Genomic DNA, 21,836 nt, shown 5'->3' on the forward strand with positions numbered 1-21,836 from the left:
ATGCATTGCTGAGTGAGATCTGATTGTTTTCAGTTATACGTAGAAAATCTCTAAGTGTGTAAAGTTGGTAATGGGGGGTTAGAAAATCAGGATTTATGCCACATTGCACTTCGCCCATAGAGAGTGCCGGTGCTTTGCTGCTCCTGATATTGTCATGGTTATAACTGCTTCATGCATATCATTCATCAGACAGCTGGCCTCAAGAGACAGCTAAGCCACAACCTTCATCTTTTATCTTCCAGGGAATATTTCCTTCCAGCTATGTCCACCTGAAAAATGCCTGCGTGAAGAACAAAGGGTAAGAAGGAATTGTGTTAGTAGCTGGGAGGCTGACTGTCTAACTGAAAGTCCGAGATAGTCTTACAGAACGCCAGAAGATCATTCCTTGGTCTTTGTTGTTTGATAAGGAGAAAGGGAGGCAGCAAATAGCGATAACTGGAGAACCCATTTCTGGGTGCTGAGCCATGGGTGCTCCTAGGGTACTATGTCTTCCTCATGGTCCGTCCATTCTGCAACTTGCTTAATCTTAAACAGGGAAACTGGTCCTTCCTGGTTTCCTGCTAAGCCCCTGACATGGTGAGTCACGGAGCCTCAATGCCCAGGAACTGTTTTGGTGTACCACTGCTTCTAGGGAAGTGAAGCCTGCGGCCGGCAGGATGTCAGGAGGTGGAGTGCTGGTGAGAAAACCCAACAGCCTGAGCTCCACCTCTCACTCTGGAAGCCACACAAAGGTAGAAGAAGAGAGCCGGCTATGCAGAACTGTCCCCTAAGCACCACATGTGTGCCAACGCACATGCGTGACCTCAGCTCCTACACACACAATAATAACAGATTAAAAACAAAGCTGGGTGTGGTCGTTTCTATTTAATCCCAGTATTCAGGACACAGAAACAAGCAGGTTTCTGTCAGTTTGAGGCTAGCCTGATCTACACAGTGAATTCTAGGCCAGCCAGAGCCACAGGGTAAGGCTCTGGCTCAAAAGGATAAAAACAAGAAAAGCAAAGCCCATCTCTTCTCCAAAGTGAGTGTAATACTATTCTTGTGTGACTTTATATACTATTTTTCTATTTTACCTATGGTTCACATCCTGTCAGAGATCACCACAAATGTGGCCCAACAGAAAAATCATAAACTCACTTAATATCTATGCATTTTTTAAAAAAGAACCCTTCATATGCATTTTCAGCATAACATTAATCAACTAATTAATTAATTAATTGATGTTTTTCAAGACAAGGTTTCTCTGTGTAGCCATGGCTGCCCTGGACTCACTTTGCAGACCAGGCTGGCCTCGAACTCACAGCAATCTGCCTGTCTCTGCCTCCTGAGTGCTGGGATTAAAGGCATGCGCCACCATGCCTGGCTTCAGCATAAAATTTAAATATCTAGTTTTACAAAACAAAACATCGGACATGCCTGAATGATATTGGATGGACCTCATTGATCACTGAGGACTTCTTCGGTATTTAAAAACATATTCCTGTCCCCTTCTGAACTGACTGGAAGCAGCTGTCAGGATGACATCAATCAAGTGAGATGCCACAGTGGAACATGCCTGGTGCTGAGCAGTTAACACAAGTACGCAATCTGCTCTGAGGTAGGCTTTGACACATATATTTGGTGCCAATGTCACAAGGCATCATCTCTGAATCATAGTGTAATTTTCACTTGATAGCCAAAATATACAGGCTGTGTGAGAGAAATAGCAACTTTTTATTTGAACTTTAAAAGCACAATAAATAATATATTTAAATTTCATTTCACCGGAAAGTTTCCAGAGATGTTATTCAAATGGATGATTTTCATTCACCTTCTGTAAAGTGTTCAGTGAACGAACATGATTGAGAATTTATGCTAGAAATACATTGCGTTTACCTAATTGGATAAATGTTAAAGAATCTAGGATACTAGTATGCTGTATGTCATAAACACCAGTACTTGGGAAAACTTTAGTAATTTTTCAAGATAGCAGATTCCAAGTATAGTTTTAATCTGCTGGCGAGACTTTCCTCTGAAACTCTTGTTTCCCATCTTGAGCTTTTCATGTCCAGCTTTATTTCAGGTTTGGTTTCCTTTAGTGATTCTGATTCTTTGTTAAATTCTACTTTCCTGTCTTGAATTGTTTTCATTCAACCGTTGGTGTTGTCAGTCTTCATTCACATCCTGATTAGGGTCCTTGAACATCTCCATCGCTGTTATTTTGAAGTGCTTGTCTTGTGCTCTGGTTGAGCTGCTTTTCCCAGGCCTTCCAGGTTGCTGTCTTCTGGAGGAGGTGTTGGCTTGGTCCACCCACCCCTTAAGTGTCCATCTGAACAGCTACCCGCATCTTACTCCCTGCTGCCTCTCCCTGAAGCCTGTCTGACTTTCCTGCCTTTTATGCAGTGAATCACCCAGACTCCGTCCTACATTGTGATGGAGGAAGAAAGAGCTCAAAGGCTCTGTAGTTTCTTGGTTTCCTTTCTTGTCGATGTGATAAAATCCCCTAACAACAGCAGTTTAAGGGGGAAACCATTTTATTTTAGTTCAGAGTTCTGGATTACATTTCCTTAGAAAGCTCAAGGCATCTTTAGGCAGCTTGTCACTCTATATCTGAGGCAAAAGCAGAGTGTAGTTAATGAAAACATGCCCTCTTACGCTTAGCTTTCTCATTTTTAATACTGGCTAGGACCCAAACTGAGGGAATGGTGCTAATCACTCTTGAATCGGGTTTTCCTACATCAATTAACATAGCACACCCCCCACATACACAAACATATAGCACAGGCTAACCTAATCTTGACAGTCCCCCATCAAGTCTCTCTCATCTTGAGTAACTCTAGTCTGTATCCTGCTGACAATTAACCAAGGCCATGCCAGGTGGCAATGGACATAGTTTGAAAATAGGTACATCCCCATTTTGTTCTTTTTTTTTAATTTTTAAAAGTTTATCTTGTGTGTATGAGTGCTTGTCTGCATATATGCCTGTTTGCCACATGTGATCTGGTGTCTCAGGTACCTGGAATTGGGGTCTGATGCTCTGAACTTGAAGTTATGGATGGCTGTGAACCACCATGTGGCTGCTGGGAACAGAACCGGTGTCCTATGTAATTGTAACCAGAGCTCTTAACTGTTGAGCCAAATCCTCTGCCAAATATATGTGTGTGTATGTGTTCATCATTGTTTCCCTGCAGTACTCCATGAGCCTCAAGAAACTGTAAATGTGGATAAAGGGATTCCAAAATTTGGTGGTTTTGAGTTGAAGACTTACAGGCCTGACGGAGATTAAAGAGCACTGTGACCTCAGGGTAGACGGATTCTTTCCTAAAAGGGAGTTACTGCAGTTGCTCATGGACTCTACAGTGTGTAGGAGAAAAACTTTGTCCTGAAATTGTTCAAGGATACAGAATGCCAGCTGCTTGTTCTTCTGAGAGAAAGTGCTTCGGGTGGTTGGCATCACCCAACTTAAATTAACGCAATGGGCTGACTCCCTCCAAGGATGAAACTGATGTAACATTCATCCCAGAATAACTGAACAAAATATAATTTCAGACTGCTTACTTATGGTAGACTATTTCTATGCAGTGAGGTGTTTATGTAATTAACACAAAAGAGCTGCCCTGCCTAAATGGTGTTTTGTGTTCACAGTTTGCATTTTGTTTGACAACCCCAAGGGAACTTTCCATATACTGAATTGACTGTGGTTTTTTCCTGGGTCTTCAGAGCAAAGTAGGGTCTTTAAATTAAATGAGAGTTTATGAATTAGGGAAGCTGCTTCTATATTGTTTCATTCTTGCTGTTTAAAACCTCACTTTATTTATTTATTTTTTATTTTTATTTTTTGGTTTTTTAAGGCAGGATGTCTCTGTGTAGCCCTAGCTGTCCTGAAACTAGCTCTAGTTTAGGCTAGCCTCAAACTCAGAGATCCACCTGCCTCTGCCTTCCCAGTGCTGGGATTCAAGGTGTGTGCCACCACTGCCCAGCTGAGACCTTTTAAAATGTTGAATGCAGTGGCAAGAGTTCCTGGGCATTTTTTATTTCCTCTTTGGCCTTGTGTAATATATCTTTGAATCCAAATATTCATCATTTAAATTGCAATAGCTGCTTCAAAAGCTGAGTAAATATTCTGCCTTTGGGAAGTGTCATGTGTAGGCTCTTTGAACGGTACTATTTCCTCCACAGGGCTTATAATGCTGTTTACTTTCTTTCTAGTTCTAAACTCCAGTTTTACATTTTCAGCTTCACCTATGCCCTAGATTTAAAAAAAAAAAGGGGGGGGGATATTTATGGACAGGACAGGTTTTTAGCAATGGTGAGAACTGAGGAGATGAAGCTCAGCCAGGGGAAGAATCAAGGCTTTAGTTTCTTCATTTATATTGTGAGGGTTTCCCCAAAGACAGCAGTTCATACATGGACATGATATCATAAAAGACCTGCAGAGCAGTCAGCATAGTTCTGAGGAGAAATCTTCCTTTTAATAAGTTTAATAAGCAGTCTCCTTTTACATATGAGCTGTTGGCTTCAGAAAGATAAACTTGAAATAAAGGAAATAGGCTCCCTTGATACTGCTGATTGCATTCTTCTGAGAGGCAGTAGTGAACCCACACAAAAGCGGAAGGGATTTGACAAAACAAACTAGAAATGAAAAAAGCTCCTTCTGTGCTAACTGCCTGACCAAAGGGCAAACTCAAGTTCCTGCTATATATCTCTTGTGACATTTCTCTTCAGGACAGCCATACATTCCTGACCAGTAATACTTGTTTCTGACATTAAAAGAAGAAACAGGAAGAGTCTGTTAAGCACAGAGAGGAACGTTCTGGAATGTGTGTCCTAATGTCTGTGACACCTTAAGACTTGGCTGCGCTGCATGGTAGCAGTATTAATAATGTGCTATTTTTCATTGGCCTGTTCCAAATGATATAATTGAGAGGTTAGTCAGCTCAAATGGATGCTCGCTGACTGCTTGAGTTATGGGTTAGTTACAAGCTCACATTCCATGTGTTCACGTGGCTCAACAGTGTCTCTTTTACTCCTACTGAGTCCTCTGGTCCTAGCACCCAAGCAGCAGAAATCACCTCATAGTTGATGTAGTTGCGTGATGTTGTGTGACAGATAAAAGCTGTTGAGGTTGGAGAGATTAAAAGATGCACATCCTGGTGAAGCTGCCACAGAGAGGAACGCTGGTGTTCTTCCTTCTCCCTGCACTGTTTGGCCTTGACGTAGGCTAAGCAGCTTGTCCCTCATTGCACGGCCCTCACCCATAGCCTTCCTCAGACACATAACCACATCCTGGCTGCTGACTGCCATGCCTCGAGTGGCTTGCTTTCCCACCTTACCTTCTTGAGTATTATAAAGAAAGTATTGTCTCTGATATATATGTTTTTGTCTCCCTAAATTCCACAGACAGTTTGAAATGGTTATTCCCACTGAAGACTCTGTCATCACAGAGATGACATCAACATTAAGAGACTGGGGAACCATGTGGAAACAACTCTATGTCGTAAGTGACTTCTAAAGAGCATGATTTTTATTTAGATAATTATCTTAAGAAATAGTGCCGAGGAGGAATCGTCAGCCAATCCTTGAGAGCTTGCTTGCTCCAAGTCCCGGGCCTTCTTGGGAAGTCAAGTATACAGATCTTACTTAGTCATCATTGTTTTACTTTATAATCTTTGTCCTCATGGAGCATGGGTTTTACGCATTGTATTCCAATACCACAAGCATATAAAAGAGAGGGTTTTGGACATGTAACCAAATAGACTGTTCATATGGACCTAGTTTTGGATTTTCTGAATACTTTTAATTTCAAAGATGAAGAGCCTGGGTGGTGCACACCTTTAATTATATCACTCAGGAGGCAGAGGCAGGCAGAACTCTGTGAGTTTGAGGCCGGAATGGTCTACAAGTCTACTGCCAGGATGCCCAGGGATCCACAAAGAAACCCTGTCTTGAAAAAAAAAAAAAAAACAAGACAAAACAAAAAAAAAACAATAGAAAAATCTGTTCTCAGTACAGGTTAGTGGTGCTCTATTTCAGCACATCATAGTTCTTTCAATAAGTAATTTGAGTAGATTATAAATGAAAGCTTAGCTAGAGTGAGAGAATGGATTTTCAATTCTTTACTAAGGAAAGAAGGGCATTTCTGTGAAAAATAATGGGTAAGAGATATGTGTGTATTAATTTACCTATGGTAACTAATTACTTTGTTAGTTCTTATGTTGTCTGGCCCTATCCTTTTGCAGCTGGTGGTTTGGGAGCTTGCTAGAAATATCCACAAGATACTTTCAGATCACAGAAGAGTTGCTGTGGTGTGCTCTTGTAAACAGATTGGACTTCCTTGGGGTTCTGTTCTGAGGCAGGGACAGGGAGACACAGATGTGGCTGTTAGGGTGTGTGCATGTGTGCATGTATATGTGTGTGCGATGTTTTAATTAGAAAAATTATAAAATCTAAGTATTATTGCATTAAATATAATGTAGTTAAGTATTCAAACTAGTGCATCTTTTAAATACTTAACGTGGTAATGTTATCTCTGTTGCACTTTGGGTGTGTATGTGGTGTGCGTGTGCACATATATGCAGTGCATCAGTGACCTGTTGCAGTTGAGCAAGGATGTTTCCCCCTGCTTCTTTTCAGACTGCCAGCGAGGATCAAAGTTACTTTTTTACTTTTGTCTTGTCTACTTATTTTCCATGCTTTTGAGGTTATGCACATCCTCTCCGGGGCAGTCTTGGTTGGCTTAAAAAGCTACACAGAGCAACATCTACAAGTGATATCTGTGGCTGCTGTCCTGAGTAATGGGAGGGGGCTGATTAGCTAGCATTGCCTCTGATACTGGAATAATAGTTATTTGAGGAGCAAATATGAAATTCAGCACAGAGATAGACTGACTTGCCACAAGGGTGCCGTGATCATGTTGGGCTTTCTCTTTCCTGGTTATAGTAACGCATTGGTTCATCATACATTTGTGTATCTAGAGCACTACCCATGCTCTCTCCAACAGTTTTAGAACAAAGCACCAGCCTTTTCACTCAAACATGTTTGATGAAAGCAGTAAGTTTTGTAGATTGCAGATAGTATATAAGGTAATGTATGTAGACATTTGGCATGGAATAGGCTAGGACCTGCTTGAGAAATACTAGTTTGCTCTTTTTGGTTGTATTGGTAAGGGCTTAAATGATAACCTTTAAAGTGCCCCTTAATAAACTCAGCAGTGCAAGCAGGAAAAAAGTTGAGGTGAAGTGCAGCAATCTTGGTGCAGACCCTGAGCTGTGTTTCACATCTCTGTTCCTGGCGGCTCTTTCAGGTGCTTTTCTTCTTGAATCTTACCAAAGATGATTTATCTCAAGTCCCACACTAAGCAGTAAAGCCAGAGTCAAACTCTGGATTTGCTGCCACCAAAACCCTTTCTGTTTTTATTTCAAACCAAATCAAACCTCAGCCATTGTCTAAAATAAGAAACTACAATTCACTCTTGGCCACATGCCCAATATACTGTGGGAATTTCTAAGTATTGTTTTAATACAGTTATTTAATATTATAATATGCTCCTTCCATTTAATACCAAATTGAATATAATTTTAAAATATTTTTAGTATGCTTCATGCCTGTCCATTTTTTTTCAAATTCAGTTTTGTTTGTTTGTTTTTTTTTTTTTACAAAATATAGTTTTATGACTGGATCATATACTTGGGTTTTTCATTGTTTTTACTTTGTTTGCTTCCCTGTTTGTTTGATAAGTGTTCACTGTGAAGCCTGGGCTGGCATGAAGTCATGGCATTTCTTCTTCTTAGGCCTCTTTGTGCTCATATTAAAAACAAGGGCCACCATGCCCAGCTCCTTTTTACAGTAGCAGGGCACATCCTGTGGGATGTGGGAACTTCCCTTCCACTTTCAGAGTTTCTTCCTTGAGGAAGAGCTGACCAGCCAGTTTTCAGTTTCATGAAAGGTTTTGCTTCCTTCTGTGTCATCATCCCCGTGTCAGTAGAGGTGATGAATAAGGTAAGTTCATCCTACTGAACAGTGTGAGCAGGTGCCTGCCTTTATCTCTGTGATGGTTACGGTGCTCACCTTTGCTGCCCGAGACCTGGCTTTTTATAACTCTCTTATGTAACTTATCCTCACTTGCTAGATTTTTCCTTCCTATCCAGACATCCTTAAATGTTTCTTGTCTTCTGCTTACTTGTTTGCATGACCTGAGCAGAGCCCGCTTCTGCGAGCGTGCACAGATAACCGTATAAATCGATGAGTTCGTTCACTCCCAGCTCTGGGAGCTCAGGCACAGCTGCTGTGGATGGAACAGACCCTGAGCAGTTAATTACAAGAGTATTGTGTTGTTGTGCCCTTGTAACGGTGCACAAGAGAGTATAGAATGAGGAGCAGTAATAAGAGACAGTGATAGAAAAGAGGCTCACGAGAGTGAGAAAGGAGTTGAGGGGAGAAGATGATTCAGGCCTTGCAGGAGCCAGACCTGGCTTCCTGTTGAAAGCTTCCTGCCCTTCCAGCATCCTTGTCAGACCTGTTCAGGACCTGATGGCCCCTTCAAACACCAGGTATCAACACAGCAGAAAACACATCACTGCATTTTAAATTATATATGTTTACCGATCACATAAACCTTTTTTTTTCTCTTCTAACTCTAGAGAATTTTTGGTGGCTAATAACCTCTGTAACTTGATACTACTGTTCACATGGACCAGTGGTTCTCTGTGGGTTGCGATCCCTTGAGTGCCATATGTCAGATATCCTGCGTATCAGATATTTCCCTTGTGTTTCATAATAGTAGCAAAATGACAGTTACGAACTAGCAACAAAATAATCTTATGGTTGGGGAGTGACCACAACATGAGGAGCTGTATTAAATGGTCGCAGCCTTGGTAAGGTTGAGAGCCTCGGATACAGACTATTAATAATATCTGTAGAAAGGAGAAGTAGATCTTACGGCTAAGAAAGATGCAGGATAGATAATTGCCCAATATCTCTGTGGAGAGATGTCCATTTTTTGGTGTTGGTAAAGAGGCAGTATTTGTTGGGCGCTCATTGTGAACCATGCTGAATCATAACGGAACTCCAAACATGAGCGCTTCTCTTCACACTCACATGCGAACTCCTTGTCTTCACGGCAACTACCAGTGGTGGACACTGTCCTTTTCTTTGCATACCAGGAAACCCAAAGAGACTAATGAGTTGCTAGAGTGTTTTACACTAGAAGTGATACAGATAGAAGTTACGTGACGGTCATCAGACTCCTATGTCAGTGTGTTCACTTTGTGCCATTGTCACAGGTGTGGTCACAAACCCATAAAAGATCTTTGCAGAAAAACAGTATTGTCCAGTTTCACTGATGACTGAACTCGTCCTCGAGGTTTTTGAGAGCAGTAAAGAAAGAGCAATACCTACCTAGATTTGAACCTGTGGCTTTTATCCATCTTTCTTTCACCAAACCACAGGAGTTAATGGCTTTGACAGAGATTATAATGAAGCTGTGTGATCTCTTTAATTAAATAAGAAAGGGTCAATCTTTTTATGAGTCTGACTATTGATCAGATAATCATACTAAATACTGATCACTGTTTGAGTGTGAACATTCCCTGTGTGTTCAAATTCAAGACCTGATGAAGAATTAGGACCAACCTTCAACAAACGGGGGCCAGTGTTTCCATGTCATCAGTTTTAGTTGCTTACAGCCATGGCTCAGAAAAAAAAGAACACGAGCACAAGTGGTCAGGGAAAACTGTTTGAGAAGTAGAAGTCAGTCGGCACCTTAAAGCAAATAGAGTTTGGGCAGAGCTAAGGAAGAAGCCACTGGAGAGGAAAGCGATGCTGTGAGCTCAGGCAGGGACTAGGCCAAGCCCAGGTGTGGCACATGGAGAATAAGGAACACAGGGTTTTTGTGTTAGGGAGTTGAGCTGAGATGGCATGGCTGGCTTGGTCAGGAGAGTAGAGCTGTGGGGCTCGGGTGGCAAGGCACAGAGTCGCAAGGCCGTCTGAGGACAAGGAAGGAGGGCAAGTTTACTGGTGGAGAATCTGTCTACACCATGGCAAGAACTTGGTCCTCCACACGCTTTTGGTTACCTTCTATCTTGGCAAGAGGACTGACTGTTGAATCTCTGTGTCTACACATTCCGTAGAGAAACGAAGGCGATCTCTTCCACCGCCTGTGGCACATCATGAATGAAATCCTGGATCTGCGGCGGCAGGTGTTAGTCGGCCATCTTACCCACGACAGGATGAAGGATGTGAAGCGTCACATTACTGCCCGCCTGGACTGGGGAAATGAGTGAGTATGGACACGTGTAGGACGCTGGAAGTGGCGTGGGAGTGGCACCAGTTCTGCCAGGATGCGCTGATACCACTGGGGGCATCACACAGGTCTCCTCATGCTTCCCCATTCTTTAATCTGGACCATCACAATAGAGCCAAAAAGCCACATCCTGTGGTTCTGGGGTGAGCATTGAGAGTTTTTTTCTTTCTATACCTGACAGTGTGACAGTGTACAAGCAGCCACAGGAAATAACGGTAGTTGTGGAGATAATTAATTAGATATGGCTTCTGACTACAATGTTGCTTCTTATCCTGCAGTCATTAGGTTTGGTACATGTACTTGCTTTTATTGTACACGTCTTCTGTATCCTGGTGTAGCTCAGCAGTGTAATCCAGAGGGAAGCACTGATCTTACCTGTCTCCCCTAAATATTCTATGACAAGCGCACAGCTGTGAGAAATCCTGTGCAGGCGTAATGGCCACTTTAAAGAGCTGCTTAGGAACGTTCAGGTAAAGGCTGTCATTGACTGGGATTTACTTTTCAATAAAAATGGGGTGGGGGGCTTGTTTAAAATAACAGCCAAGCACTTATGTAATAAATCTACTTACTGGAAACTCCAGCCAAAGCTGATACCCTGTGAAATATGAATATTAATATATGAGTGGCCAAGTTGAAGGCGCCAGCCTGCTCAGTGCTTCTGTGCACAAAGCCCAAGACTACAGCAGTGGTATAGGCTCCCCTGTACCCTTCTTTCATTATATCAAGCTCCTGTTTGTGATTTGACCTTTCGTGGATCTTAGAGCAGGCTGTCAGGAGGTTGTGGAGGAGGAGAATGAATATGGGACATAAAAGAAGAAAACACCAGGAAGGAAACCACGAGGAATTTACTTCTTTCAGAATCTGGAAAATCCCATCTGGACGTAGAAAGTTGCTTCCCCTAACTATAGGAAGTAGCTTTCTCAGAAGCCATGGTTAATTTTGCCAAAATGTTAAGTGAATACACAGATCTACTACCAGATTTTAATCCTCCATCTCACCCACAGTACTTGTGATATCTTACTGAATATGAAATGCCACTCAGCTTTTTACAGACAATAAAACACTCACATATGCCTAGAAGATTCATTCCTGTGAGAAATAAAAGCAGAAGAACATTGAACTGGGGACTTTATTATTCTTTTTCTTTTGTGTGTATGTGTATGTGCACATGGTAATTAGAGGATAGTTGCAGGAGTTAGCTCCCTCCTTCCACCATGTAGGTCTTGAAGACTGAACTAGGGCCTCAGGATTGGTGGCAAGGCATTCACTGCCTTGTTCGTCACAGCTGCCCAGATTCTCTGTCATGTGAGTGAGCTGAACTAGAAGTATGAAGGCTGTTTCAGCTCTGGGGTGATTAGACAGAAAACACATTGTACCTCCTTGTGGATTGCGTTTGCAGCCCTGGTGTTGATTTCTCCTTTTTGCTTGCAGTAGTCTCGAGAGGCACAGCCCTCAAGGCTGTCACAGTCTGACCTCGTGTGGTCCTTAGTCTTTTTTTGTTTGTTTGGTTGGTTGATTTCTTTTCTCCCCCACCACCCTGAGATATATATATATATGGAGAGAGAGAGAGAGAGAGAGAGAGCCCTGGTTGTCCTGGAACTCACGCTGCAGACCAGGCTGTCATCAAATTCAGAGATCCTCCTACCTCTACCTCCCGAGTGCTGGGATTAAAGATTTGTGAGACCGTGCCCAGCTCACTTGCTCCTTATTCTTATTCATAAAAATTCTCTGACTCTTTACTCAGTTATAATTGGTTACTGGTTTTATATATATATATATATATATATATATATATATATATATATATACTTTTTACTCAGTTATAATATAATTGGTTATATGACAGTCCTCATTCAAATGAGGACAATTTGTTAATAAGAATGCTGGATCAAGTGAGATTATAAAAAATCACAAGAAGATATGGAACAGGCTAAAAAACAAACAACAAAACAATCCGTTTTCAGTTTGGTGAAGGGAAACAGAAAAATGAGGGAATGGAGGAAAATTGTGAATTGGAGCTGTATGAGGTTAAGGTTTTGACATAACACAAGTTCCAACTTGTGTCTTGGACAGTTCTGTGGCTAATTTATGGTAAGTTCATAAAATAAAAATGAGGTATGAGATGAGCAGTATAATTTAAAACATCCTTAAGCCCATGAATTTCCCTAAAGCTCTTATTATATTTCTTTAAATTTTATTGACACATTATTTAAGAATAATTTACAGCAGAGAGATTATACATTTGTCATATTACTATAAGGATAAATTCATTCCCTTATTAAAGAGTGCTAAGTGGAAAGCAAATTAAGACAGTTTCTTTGCCTATTAAACAAGGTCGTATTGTCCTGGAGCATGGTCTGTAGCTTATAAACCTCTCACCAAGCATAAATTAAGAATGTGTGCGATGTCAAGTTGCATATCACACTGTTGATCAGTGGAGAGGGGTCTCCTGGATTTGGGGACTGTAGATGAAGTAGCAAATGATCCGTAAAAGAGAGCTTTCTCCTGAAATCCCCAGGCAGAATTACAGTGATGGGACAGGTTCCCATCACACATAGAGTTCATGATGGCCTTTGAATTCCTGTTGACAGTACATGGAAGGACAAAGAACTTCATCCTTCCTCCAGGTGTCACAGAGTCTTTTAGTGGGTGGGCTGATAGAAAATTTGTTCCTTCCTGGCTTCTTAATATCCTGTGTGATCTTGTCCCCTCTGTTTTCTCTAAGCCTTGCCTAATTTTTTCACATTCTTCTTAAAGCACTGCTCTGATTTCATTCTGTGAGCTAAGAAACCGCAGTGGCTTGTTCACCCTTAGACAGTACCTCTTAAATGACAACAATGAACAGCAACAATTATGACTTCAAGAAGCTAGCAGCAGCTGATAGCTCAGGCCGTTCAGAGAGTAGAAACTTTAAATACCGTTTCTTTCTGTAGAAGTTCAGGAAGGGCCTGAAGCTCACAGCTGGAGTTGACCTTAACTCATGTTTGTAGTACTGGAGCTGTGTGGCCCTTCACAGATCCTTTCTTTCTAATGTTATAAGGGTGGATCTAAAATCTCAGGTTCAGACTCACAAAGAAGGGACACCCTTGATGACCAGTAGGTAAGCTATTAGTCCCGTTTGGGCTGAGCATTTTATACCAGCCTCTCCAACTGCTAGCAGGCTGTGGCTTGTTTCCACTGATGTCAAGTGTGCATGCGAGGGCTAGCCAGATAGCCATCCTCAAGAGGAGATGGTCTCATGATTAGCCTCCACCCTTACTTCGCCCAGGATAGAATGGCACCTTCTTTTAGAAGAAACTTTGGCTAGGGTGGGTGCTGAAATTCTTATGTGATTCTATCCTCTGCTATACTATTCCATCAGGAAGGTAAACCTGGTGTCAAATGTTATCTCACTTCCAGATCAGTGACTCCTGAGAGAAGGCAGAGAACAGGAGCTGATCCTGTCATAGTCCCTGGAGTGATATAGCACAGGAGGACACGAGGACTTTGAGGCTAAAGAGCTGAACGAAAATTCAACCAAAAGAGTAGATGTATGGTTTCTTCCAGTATCTGAACATTATTTAAGATAATAATGGAGGAATTTGATGTTGAATGACAGTCTTCTCATTTTTAAGAGCTAGTAGTTTTCAGGGTGGCTGGGCAGTGCTTGGTCTGATGTAGGTGCTGAATTAGAAATTTTAGTAATGCAGCATTTATGAGGTTTTGAAGCAGCCGTAGAATTTCGGGATTCTCCATTATTTTTAATACAAAAGTTAAGAAAGCTGTGGTTCTCTAATTGGAAGTACGATGCCAGAAGGCTTTCTAGAGAGTGATGCTATGAGAGAGCCACAGAGTAATTTACCCTCAGTGAACCTGAACTACCGAAGGCAACTGGAGTGTGGAAAATAAGGTAGGCTGGTACACAGGGAACGTCACAAGGGCAGTAGAGAGCTTTTTGTTGGGTGTGTGAATGCTTAAGGTGGCATTGGTATCAGTATTGCCCAGTGGTTGCCCCAGAGAGGAGTATGCTAAAAGTATCAATGGAGGGAAAGGGCTGCGCTCACATCCCGCTGTCCACGGCGCGGCAGCCACTAATGAGAGCGCTCGTGCACCCTGCCATGACTTGCCTTTGCAATCGTCTGTTTTGCCCAACCTTGGTCTGTGTCTGCCCCAAGTGCAGAAACCAGCCATGCCTGACACAGTGGGGAAAGAAGCATCAGGCTTGATCCCAGCACCACACGGTGAAGTGAGAGCACTCCGAGTGCACTCCACACATGTGACTTTTCTCCCAAATGTCTGACCTTGCTCTTCTAGACAGCTGGGCCTGGACCTGGTACCTCGGAAGGAGTACGCGATGGTAGACCCGGAGGACATCAGCATCACGGAGCTGTACCGGCTGGTAGGTGCACAGAGCGCTTGCTTGGTGCCACGCTGCTAGGTCTGTGGTTTCCATGGCACCCTGCAGACTAGATGTTTTAAGAACTGGATGTTCCCTGGTTTAATTTGAAGAGAGTAGAGAGACTTGCAAGCTGAGGTGACCATGCCCCAACAGCAGCACTGATGTTCTTTCTGTGTCTTAGTACACTGAAGTTCTCCACATAGCCCCCAGTTCAACAGGCCCTGGAAGTAAGTTCAGACTTTTCAGTTCCTTCCCAAGTTCTTGCTCTTTTGGCTTTGTCCAGTGAAAGGCTTGTAAGCCACCCTTCCTCACCTGTGTGTTTCTGAATAATAAAATATTAACCAAGGTGCTGTCGTTCCCCTTCTGCCCACATAAGCATCATGTAGATGGACCTCAAAAAGGATCTGTAAATGTAGCTTTCAACTGCTGCTTCTACATCTGTTCTTGGATCCCCACCCTTCTCTAAGCCTTAGAGACCATTGATAACCCTAAAATTTTTGAATACATTACCATGCCAAGGTCACACCATTTCCTTTCCTAGCTTCCTGGCCATCTACCTTTTGGTTTAGTTCCTTCAACATAGTCCAGTCTGCCATTGAATTTAGCCTGTGCCTCTAAATGCCTGTGTGGAATTCCATGCTAGTAAGTGTGAAGAGACACCATGACATGGCAACTCTTATAAAGGAAAACGTTTAATTGGGGCTGGGTTATAGTCAGAGGTTTAGTCTATTTTCTTCATGGGGTGAAGCATGGTGGATGCAGGCAGCCATGGTGCTGGAGAGGTAGCTGAGAGTTCTACATCTGGACCCAAAGGCATCAGGAAGAGACAGTGAGTTACTAGGTCTGACTTGAGCTTCTGGAACCCTAAAGGCCAACTCCAATGACACACTTCCTCCAACAACACCACTCGTACTCTGACAAGGCCACATCTCCTAATAGTGCCTCTCTCTGTGACTGCATGGGGCCATTTTCATTCTAACCCCCACAGTGAGTAAGCTTTCCCAAGCACAAATTAGAGGAGGAGGTATAGGCTGGAAGGGGCTTTCAAAGGCTGTTGCCTTAGGCATGACTTACTGTGATCGCAATGATGACGATTTCATGCCCTAAAAGGAAGACTGTCTAGAAATAGGAGACTTGATTTGGAAGGTCTTACTGCTTTTGCAGTTTTTTTTTTCCATTAAGGTATTTTTATGAGAGGAATGTGGCATTCTTAATAGATGGTTACACACAGATATCTGAAGAACTGTGGGGAAAGCTGTCAGTTACTTCAGTAAAATGTGACCCATGAGAAGTCGGTCTTAGGTAATCACGGTACCTTCACTTTCTTCCTCATAGTCTGCAGATTCAGGATGTGTGTGTGTTACGTGCTGTGAGATTTCTGAGAGGGTTCCTTGCCCATACACAGGGCTTTTGGCATGCAGTATCGCATGCTGTGGCTCTTTCTCCCATCTGCACTTGACCAGAGCATCTGGTGTGTCATAAGGAAACAGATAATGGTGGTTGGAGGGAGGTAACTCAGTCAGCAGAGTACTTCCCCACCATGTGCAAAGACTCTGGGCTCTATCCCTGGCACTTCATGAGTAGGGTGAGGTGGTGCATGCTCTGCAGACCTAGCACTGGGAAGCTGGAGGCCGCAGCATCAAAGGTCAAGATTCTCTTTGGCTACACAGGGAATTAGAGGCCAGCCTAAGCTACATGAGACCTTGTCTCAAAAAAGTTTGTGAAGATGGTTGGAGGGAGGAAGAAAAGGCAGAAAGAACAAACTAAGAATGCCCCAGGTTAACTCACTGCTTTTTAGCTCATGAAACAAATTCGCTGTGTACTTTATTTGTTGACCGTGTCCTCTTACCTTTTGAATCAGTCAAGTGTCTCTCTTTTCTTAAATTTGTTTAAGTATGTGTACAGATGCTCTATCTGCATGTATGTCTGCATGCCAGAAGAGGGCATCAGATCACATTCTAGATGGCTGGGAGCCACCATGTGGGTGCTGGGAATTGAACTCGGGACCTCTGGAAGAGCAGATGGTGCTCTTAACCGCTGAGCCATCTCTCCAGCCCCAGGTCAAATTTTCTAGCGCCGCGTCTTTACTGTTATTCTCATTTAGCAACCTGTCCATGTTACAGCCTGAGGCTGCATTGTCCTCCCTCCCTTTGGTGATGCTCATCATAGCCCAGTGCAGCACTGTCCCTAGTAAGCCCCAAGGCAATGATTTTTGAGTCCCTTTATATCGTGAATACACCCTGGATTATCACTGCAAACTGCATGCCCAGCCTCTGTCTACTCAGGACTCTCCTTGAGGTCCAGTTTCTTCATGTACGAAGTGACAAAGTTCTCCTCTTCATGTTGGTGACGACTGCCTTTCTTTGAACTATATTTGAAAAACGCCTAACGATGTGGTCAGGCGTCGTTCCTTTTCATCTTCAGTTCATCTTCACTAGAGAGGCAGCATGGCAAAAATAATTGAGATCGTATGTGCTAAATCTGGGCACTAGGTTTTGCTGCTTTTAATGAAATGAACTAATAGCAGCCTAGACATGATAGAAATTTATTTTCTGACGAGCTAGGAACAGGAAGTTCAAAATTGGTTTGTGGCTAAATTACGTGCACGAGATACAGCCGCTTGTATTTTTGCTCTGCAGTACTTGACATTGAACGCAAGGGCACCTCGCAGAACAGGACAGCTGCAGAAGTTGTAGCCCTTCTGCCTGTCCTCCATGGAGTTGCAAGGACAAAGGTTTGATGCAGTTGATTGAACTCCTTTAACAAGCTGCCCTGGAAGTCCTACACAACACTGGCCTTTATTTGCCAGAAAACACTTGCACCTGCAGAGTTAGCTACAGATGGGAAATATTTGATGACCAACTAATAATGTCGACCATCAATAAATACATTTTCTTGTCCCTACTTTGGTTTCCCTTATATAACTCTGCTTTTGTGTTTCCCTTTAGCTTTGTATATAGGGTATCAAATTGATATACAAATTTGCCTCTCTCAGTATTATACTTTATTGGTGGTGGTGGTCCGACCTGAATGGTGTTGGTAGGCCTAGATTTCATGTTGGCCCTGATTGATTAGCAATTTCTGGGAAAGCCAATAAGGCGGTGTTTTGGTAGCCTATAGTTCAGATTCTGGTCCAAAGTCATTTTTTAATAGATGAGGAATATAAAATATTGTAATTTTTATGTACAAAGATGTGATGCCTCCTCAATAACAATTGTATATTCCTCTTTTTATGCAAAGACACTAAATAGCCCCAGAAAATGAAGCAGCATTAATGACAGAAGGACTCGTTCTTTTTGGAAGGTGGCTATTTTTTCTTCTTCTTAAATTTCTGATTGTGTCCTGTCTCCATCAGGCACTCCTGCCACTCTGCTCTTTTCCCTTTGTGCAGTCTGTCAGCATCTGCCTGCCTTGATTTCACCAGGGAGCAAATGTGGGAGGCTCCAGCACCAGTGCCAGGCTTTTGTTTGGCAGTGTGTTATCATTTTAGATCAAGGACCGTGGGGGTTGACAGTGTGTTGTCATTTTGGATGAAGGGCTGTGGGGTGAAGGTAAATGTTTCCAGAAAGAATGATTTCTTCCTTTCCTTTTCCTTCAGTATCACATTAGAAACACAAGTTCCCAAATGGATGCTGTCCCCTGGGGAAGAAGGTCCTGGTTTGGTTTCTGCCAGGCCTGTTCACAGCTCATTCTCACCCAATTATGCCCCTCTGAGCTGGGAAAGTGCTAAACCTTACCATGCTAACTCAAAGCTTGGATTGCCAAAGGCCACATCTCAGTCCTGTTATAAAGAAAAGCTAATTGGCCAGAATCTCAGCTTATTTGGGCTGGCACAGTATCTTTTTAGGGACACTTTATGTTTGTAGGATTCTATTTTCTTGTTTGTCGTTCTTAATGGCCTAGAGCAGGGCTTGCCAAATAGCAACCACTTACAGAAGTTTTATTGCCTCACCCCAGGGGTGCATTTGACATTGGCTGAAGGCGGAATTTAGTTGCCACAACAAAGGTGGCAATGGAGAGAGTCCACTTAGGAGGTGAGGTACACCCCAAAACCCTCCACCGCCTTCTCTAAGGCTGAGAAACCTGGGTGTAGCCCATTCATCTAGTAATTAAGGCGGCACATGAGGAGTGCCAGTGGGAGTTGAAGAAAGTCTTTGGAGTGAATCTGCTTCTTCTCCTAATAAAAGGCAAAGTTAAAAGGTTAGCTGTAGGAACATGTACAGTTGCCAGGTACGTCTATAGCCACACGTTACGTCAAAAGGATTATTTCCACGATACAGCTCTTGAAGTGTTAGCGTGCCTTATTAATGTTATAGCTGAGGCACTCTTTTCGTGGAGATATTTTTAGCAGTCCTCAAAAGCAGCGAGCTACCGAGAGAGAAGCAAGTAATCATAACCTATTTAAGTCCAAACCCACCCCAGATCTGGAAGAATGCTGGGCGAGGGAGACTAGGTGTTAGCTGGGGAGGGCTGGACGCAAGGGTCTGTGTCACAGGCACAGAGCACAGAGCCAGGCAGGCCTATTCGTAGCATGCCAGGCCAGTAGTTAATTGCCTGTCAGATGCAATGATACATCTTCAGTGTGCTGTGATTAGCGTTTCTCTGCATGTGATCTCCATCGATGATTCTCGACCCTCGTTGCCCATTAGAGCCACCTGGGAGCATTTAAAACTACAGCTCTTGAGAACCCCCTCTGTACCCCCTAGAAATTCCCATGTAATTGTTCTGGGACAGGACCTGGGCATAAGTATATTTAAAAGCTCTCTTGGTGACTCTAAAGAGCAGTCAAGGTTGAGAACCGCTACTCACAATATATTGCATTATTTGCCTGAATAAGGAAGCTGATTTTTTTCCCCTGTTGATTCATATTGAGTGCCACGATTAGCGCTGGAAACTTGGTACTCTGTGAGGTCAAAAGTGAGACCACCTTGAGGTCAGTTCTTTACAGCAGGCATCTGTCTAGGGCCCCTGCTCTGCCTTTGGTAGCCATTCATTTCTTCGGAGTAGCTTGTGCTGTGCTACCCTTTTGACTACAACTATGTGGGGAGTTTTAAGTAGCCCAGCAATTGAGTGACCAATTCCAAGGGGGAACGACTTCCTTGAATTAAAGAAGTTGGTTTTGTGAGCATGTGGTGTATCCTTTGCCCCCATGAAAGGAATTTTGAAAGCACAAAATAGAGCAAGCATCACAGAGAACTTCCCCACCCTTTGTGTTAATTTTTCTTCAATATTTTTTCTCTTAATAGTTATGGCTGATGAGATGCACTTTTGTGTGTGTGTGTGTGTGTGTGTGTGTGTGTGTGTATGTGTGTATGCACACGCATGTGTATCTCCTCACTTCCACAGAGAGATATCCCACGAGGTGACTGAAGCTCTGTTTACTGGGTTTCTTGTTCGTGTTCTTTTGCTTTTAGATAGTTCAGAATGAAAGTTAGAAGCGTGGAAACTTTCTGATGATGTTATGCAATTGCATTTACAACTGTACATTGTGAAAAACGGCATTTGCCCTGAAAGTTGGCCAACCATTTGTTAATTATTGAACTCTACTTACAAACCTTCAAAGTTAGCTGATGTAGAAATGTGGCGATGAGCCTTTACCTCCAACAACCACCATGGCCACAGAGTTCAAAACCTTGGAGTTCAAGTGCCTGATGCTGAAATTATTCCTTTCTTAGGAGGATCCGATGGAGTAACAGTTGGCAGTCTGGGATATGAAAGTGACTATACCACCCCTCACTCTACCAGACTTTCCAGGTCCTTCCCTGCCTTTTATCCTGCATCGGTGCTACCCAAAGTAGAGATGCAAGAGCTGAGTGGACTGGCAGCAGTTGGCAGCTGGGCCAGCATGTGCACGGGAAATGGAGAATCAGAAGCTAGTACATAGGTCACACTGCCATGCTTTCTCGATGGCCTTTTGTTTGTTGGTTTTTCTGGAAGTATTTACCTCTCAGCTTCCACCTTCACCACAATCAAGTTGGTGAGCCCTGCCCTAGACAGGCCACAATTCTAGTTTCTTTTGTAGTGCTTTGCTACAGAAACAGTTTTCTAAGGCGTCTTCTCACTTCCCAGGCTCAAACCCAAGCACTCTTTTTGGGTTCTCCTGACAATATAGATTTTCTCCATTCATCACTCTTACAGGGAGTATGTGTGTGTGTGTGTGTGTGTGTGTGTGTGTGGTCTGACTGTGTTTCTGTATGTATGTGTGTTTGTGTCTGTCTGTCTGTGTGTCTGTGTATGAGTGGGTAGGTGTGTCTGTGTGTGTGCATACGCCAGTGTTGCTGGTATTTGATCCCCCTAGTGGGTACCATCTCCATGAAGCATGGAATGTTTATTCGCTGTTGTGGTCCCAATGTTTGGATGTAGTATTGACCTAACGGGTATTATTGCCTGAGAGCCTGGCCTCATGGTCTCCCATCCATAGCCTTACGCATGATTTTTTTCCCAGACTGTGTGCACTTTCAGTTCTGGTCCTCCGTCACAAGCCTGATGGCAGCTGACCAAACTGAGGACACCATGAGAAGGGGATGTGTGGCTGTTTCTTCCCAACTTTAGCTTCCTCGCAGGCTCCTGGACCACCTCGCCATTGCTCCACAGCACGTTGGAAACATTTACCTGCTGTGCTGTTACAATAAGACTTGCCACAGCCTCGTTCAGAAACTCCCAGAGCCTTTCATTTTAGTATAACTTTCAAAGTATTTTCAAAGTTTAATAAATGAGTTACAGAAATATTCTTCAGCTTTCATTTATCAAATGATCTGTAACTGAATCTGAAGGGTTTGTTTGTTTGTTTGTTTGTTTGTCTGTTTGAGGCGATAGCTTTGGTGGTGTTGTTTTCTTGTTCTGGGTATTAAGCCTAAAGTCTTATATATGCTGAGCTAAGCCAGTGCTCTACCACTGGGCACCATCCCAGCATACATACATACACACAAATACATGCATATGTACACACACACATACACATACATATATGAAAAGAGAAAGGGGATTCGAGGGAGGGTGGGGGAGTCCCACCAAGTTGCCCAGGCTAGTCTTGAACTCAGTTTGTGGGCAGGTTGGTCTTAAACTTGGAATCCTTCTGCCTCCACCTCCCAAGCTGCTGGGATTACAAGCAGCAGCACCAGGCCATCTCTCTTGTCTGTTCTCCAAGATGAATGGTTTGTTCTCACCCTGCAAGTTGAC

General features: G+C 43.0%; 1 protein-coding gene across 4 annotated transcripts in view; it reads left to right on the top strand.

Annotated features, from left to right (window-relative positions):
* Positions 1-21,836, top strand: part of Dock4 (dedicator of cytokinesis 4) — a 385,661-nt gene that overhangs the window by 169,073 nt on the left and 194,752 nt on the right. For 3 of the 4 annotated variants that reach the window (XM_060367419.1, XM_060367426.1, XM_060367422.1), the window contains exons 4-7: positions 243-298; positions 5,380-5,476; positions 10,107-10,255; positions 14,573-14,657. In XM_060367419.1, coding sequence (XP_060223402.1) covers positions 243-298; positions 5,380-5,476; positions 10,107-10,255; positions 14,573-14,657 — 387 coding nt within the window. The remainder of the gene's footprint in view (positions 1-242; positions 299-5,379; positions 5,477-10,106; positions 10,256-14,572; positions 14,658-21,836) is intronic. The other variant, XM_060367434.1, reaches the window with a different exon arrangement.

The sequence above is a fragment of the Meriones unguiculatus genome, chromosome 1 (assembly GCF_030254825.1).
Source record: "Meriones unguiculatus strain TT.TT164.6M chromosome 1, Bangor_MerUng_6.1, whole genome shotgun sequence".
NCBI lineage: Eukaryota > Metazoa > Chordata > Mammalia > Rodentia > Muridae > Meriones > Meriones unguiculatus.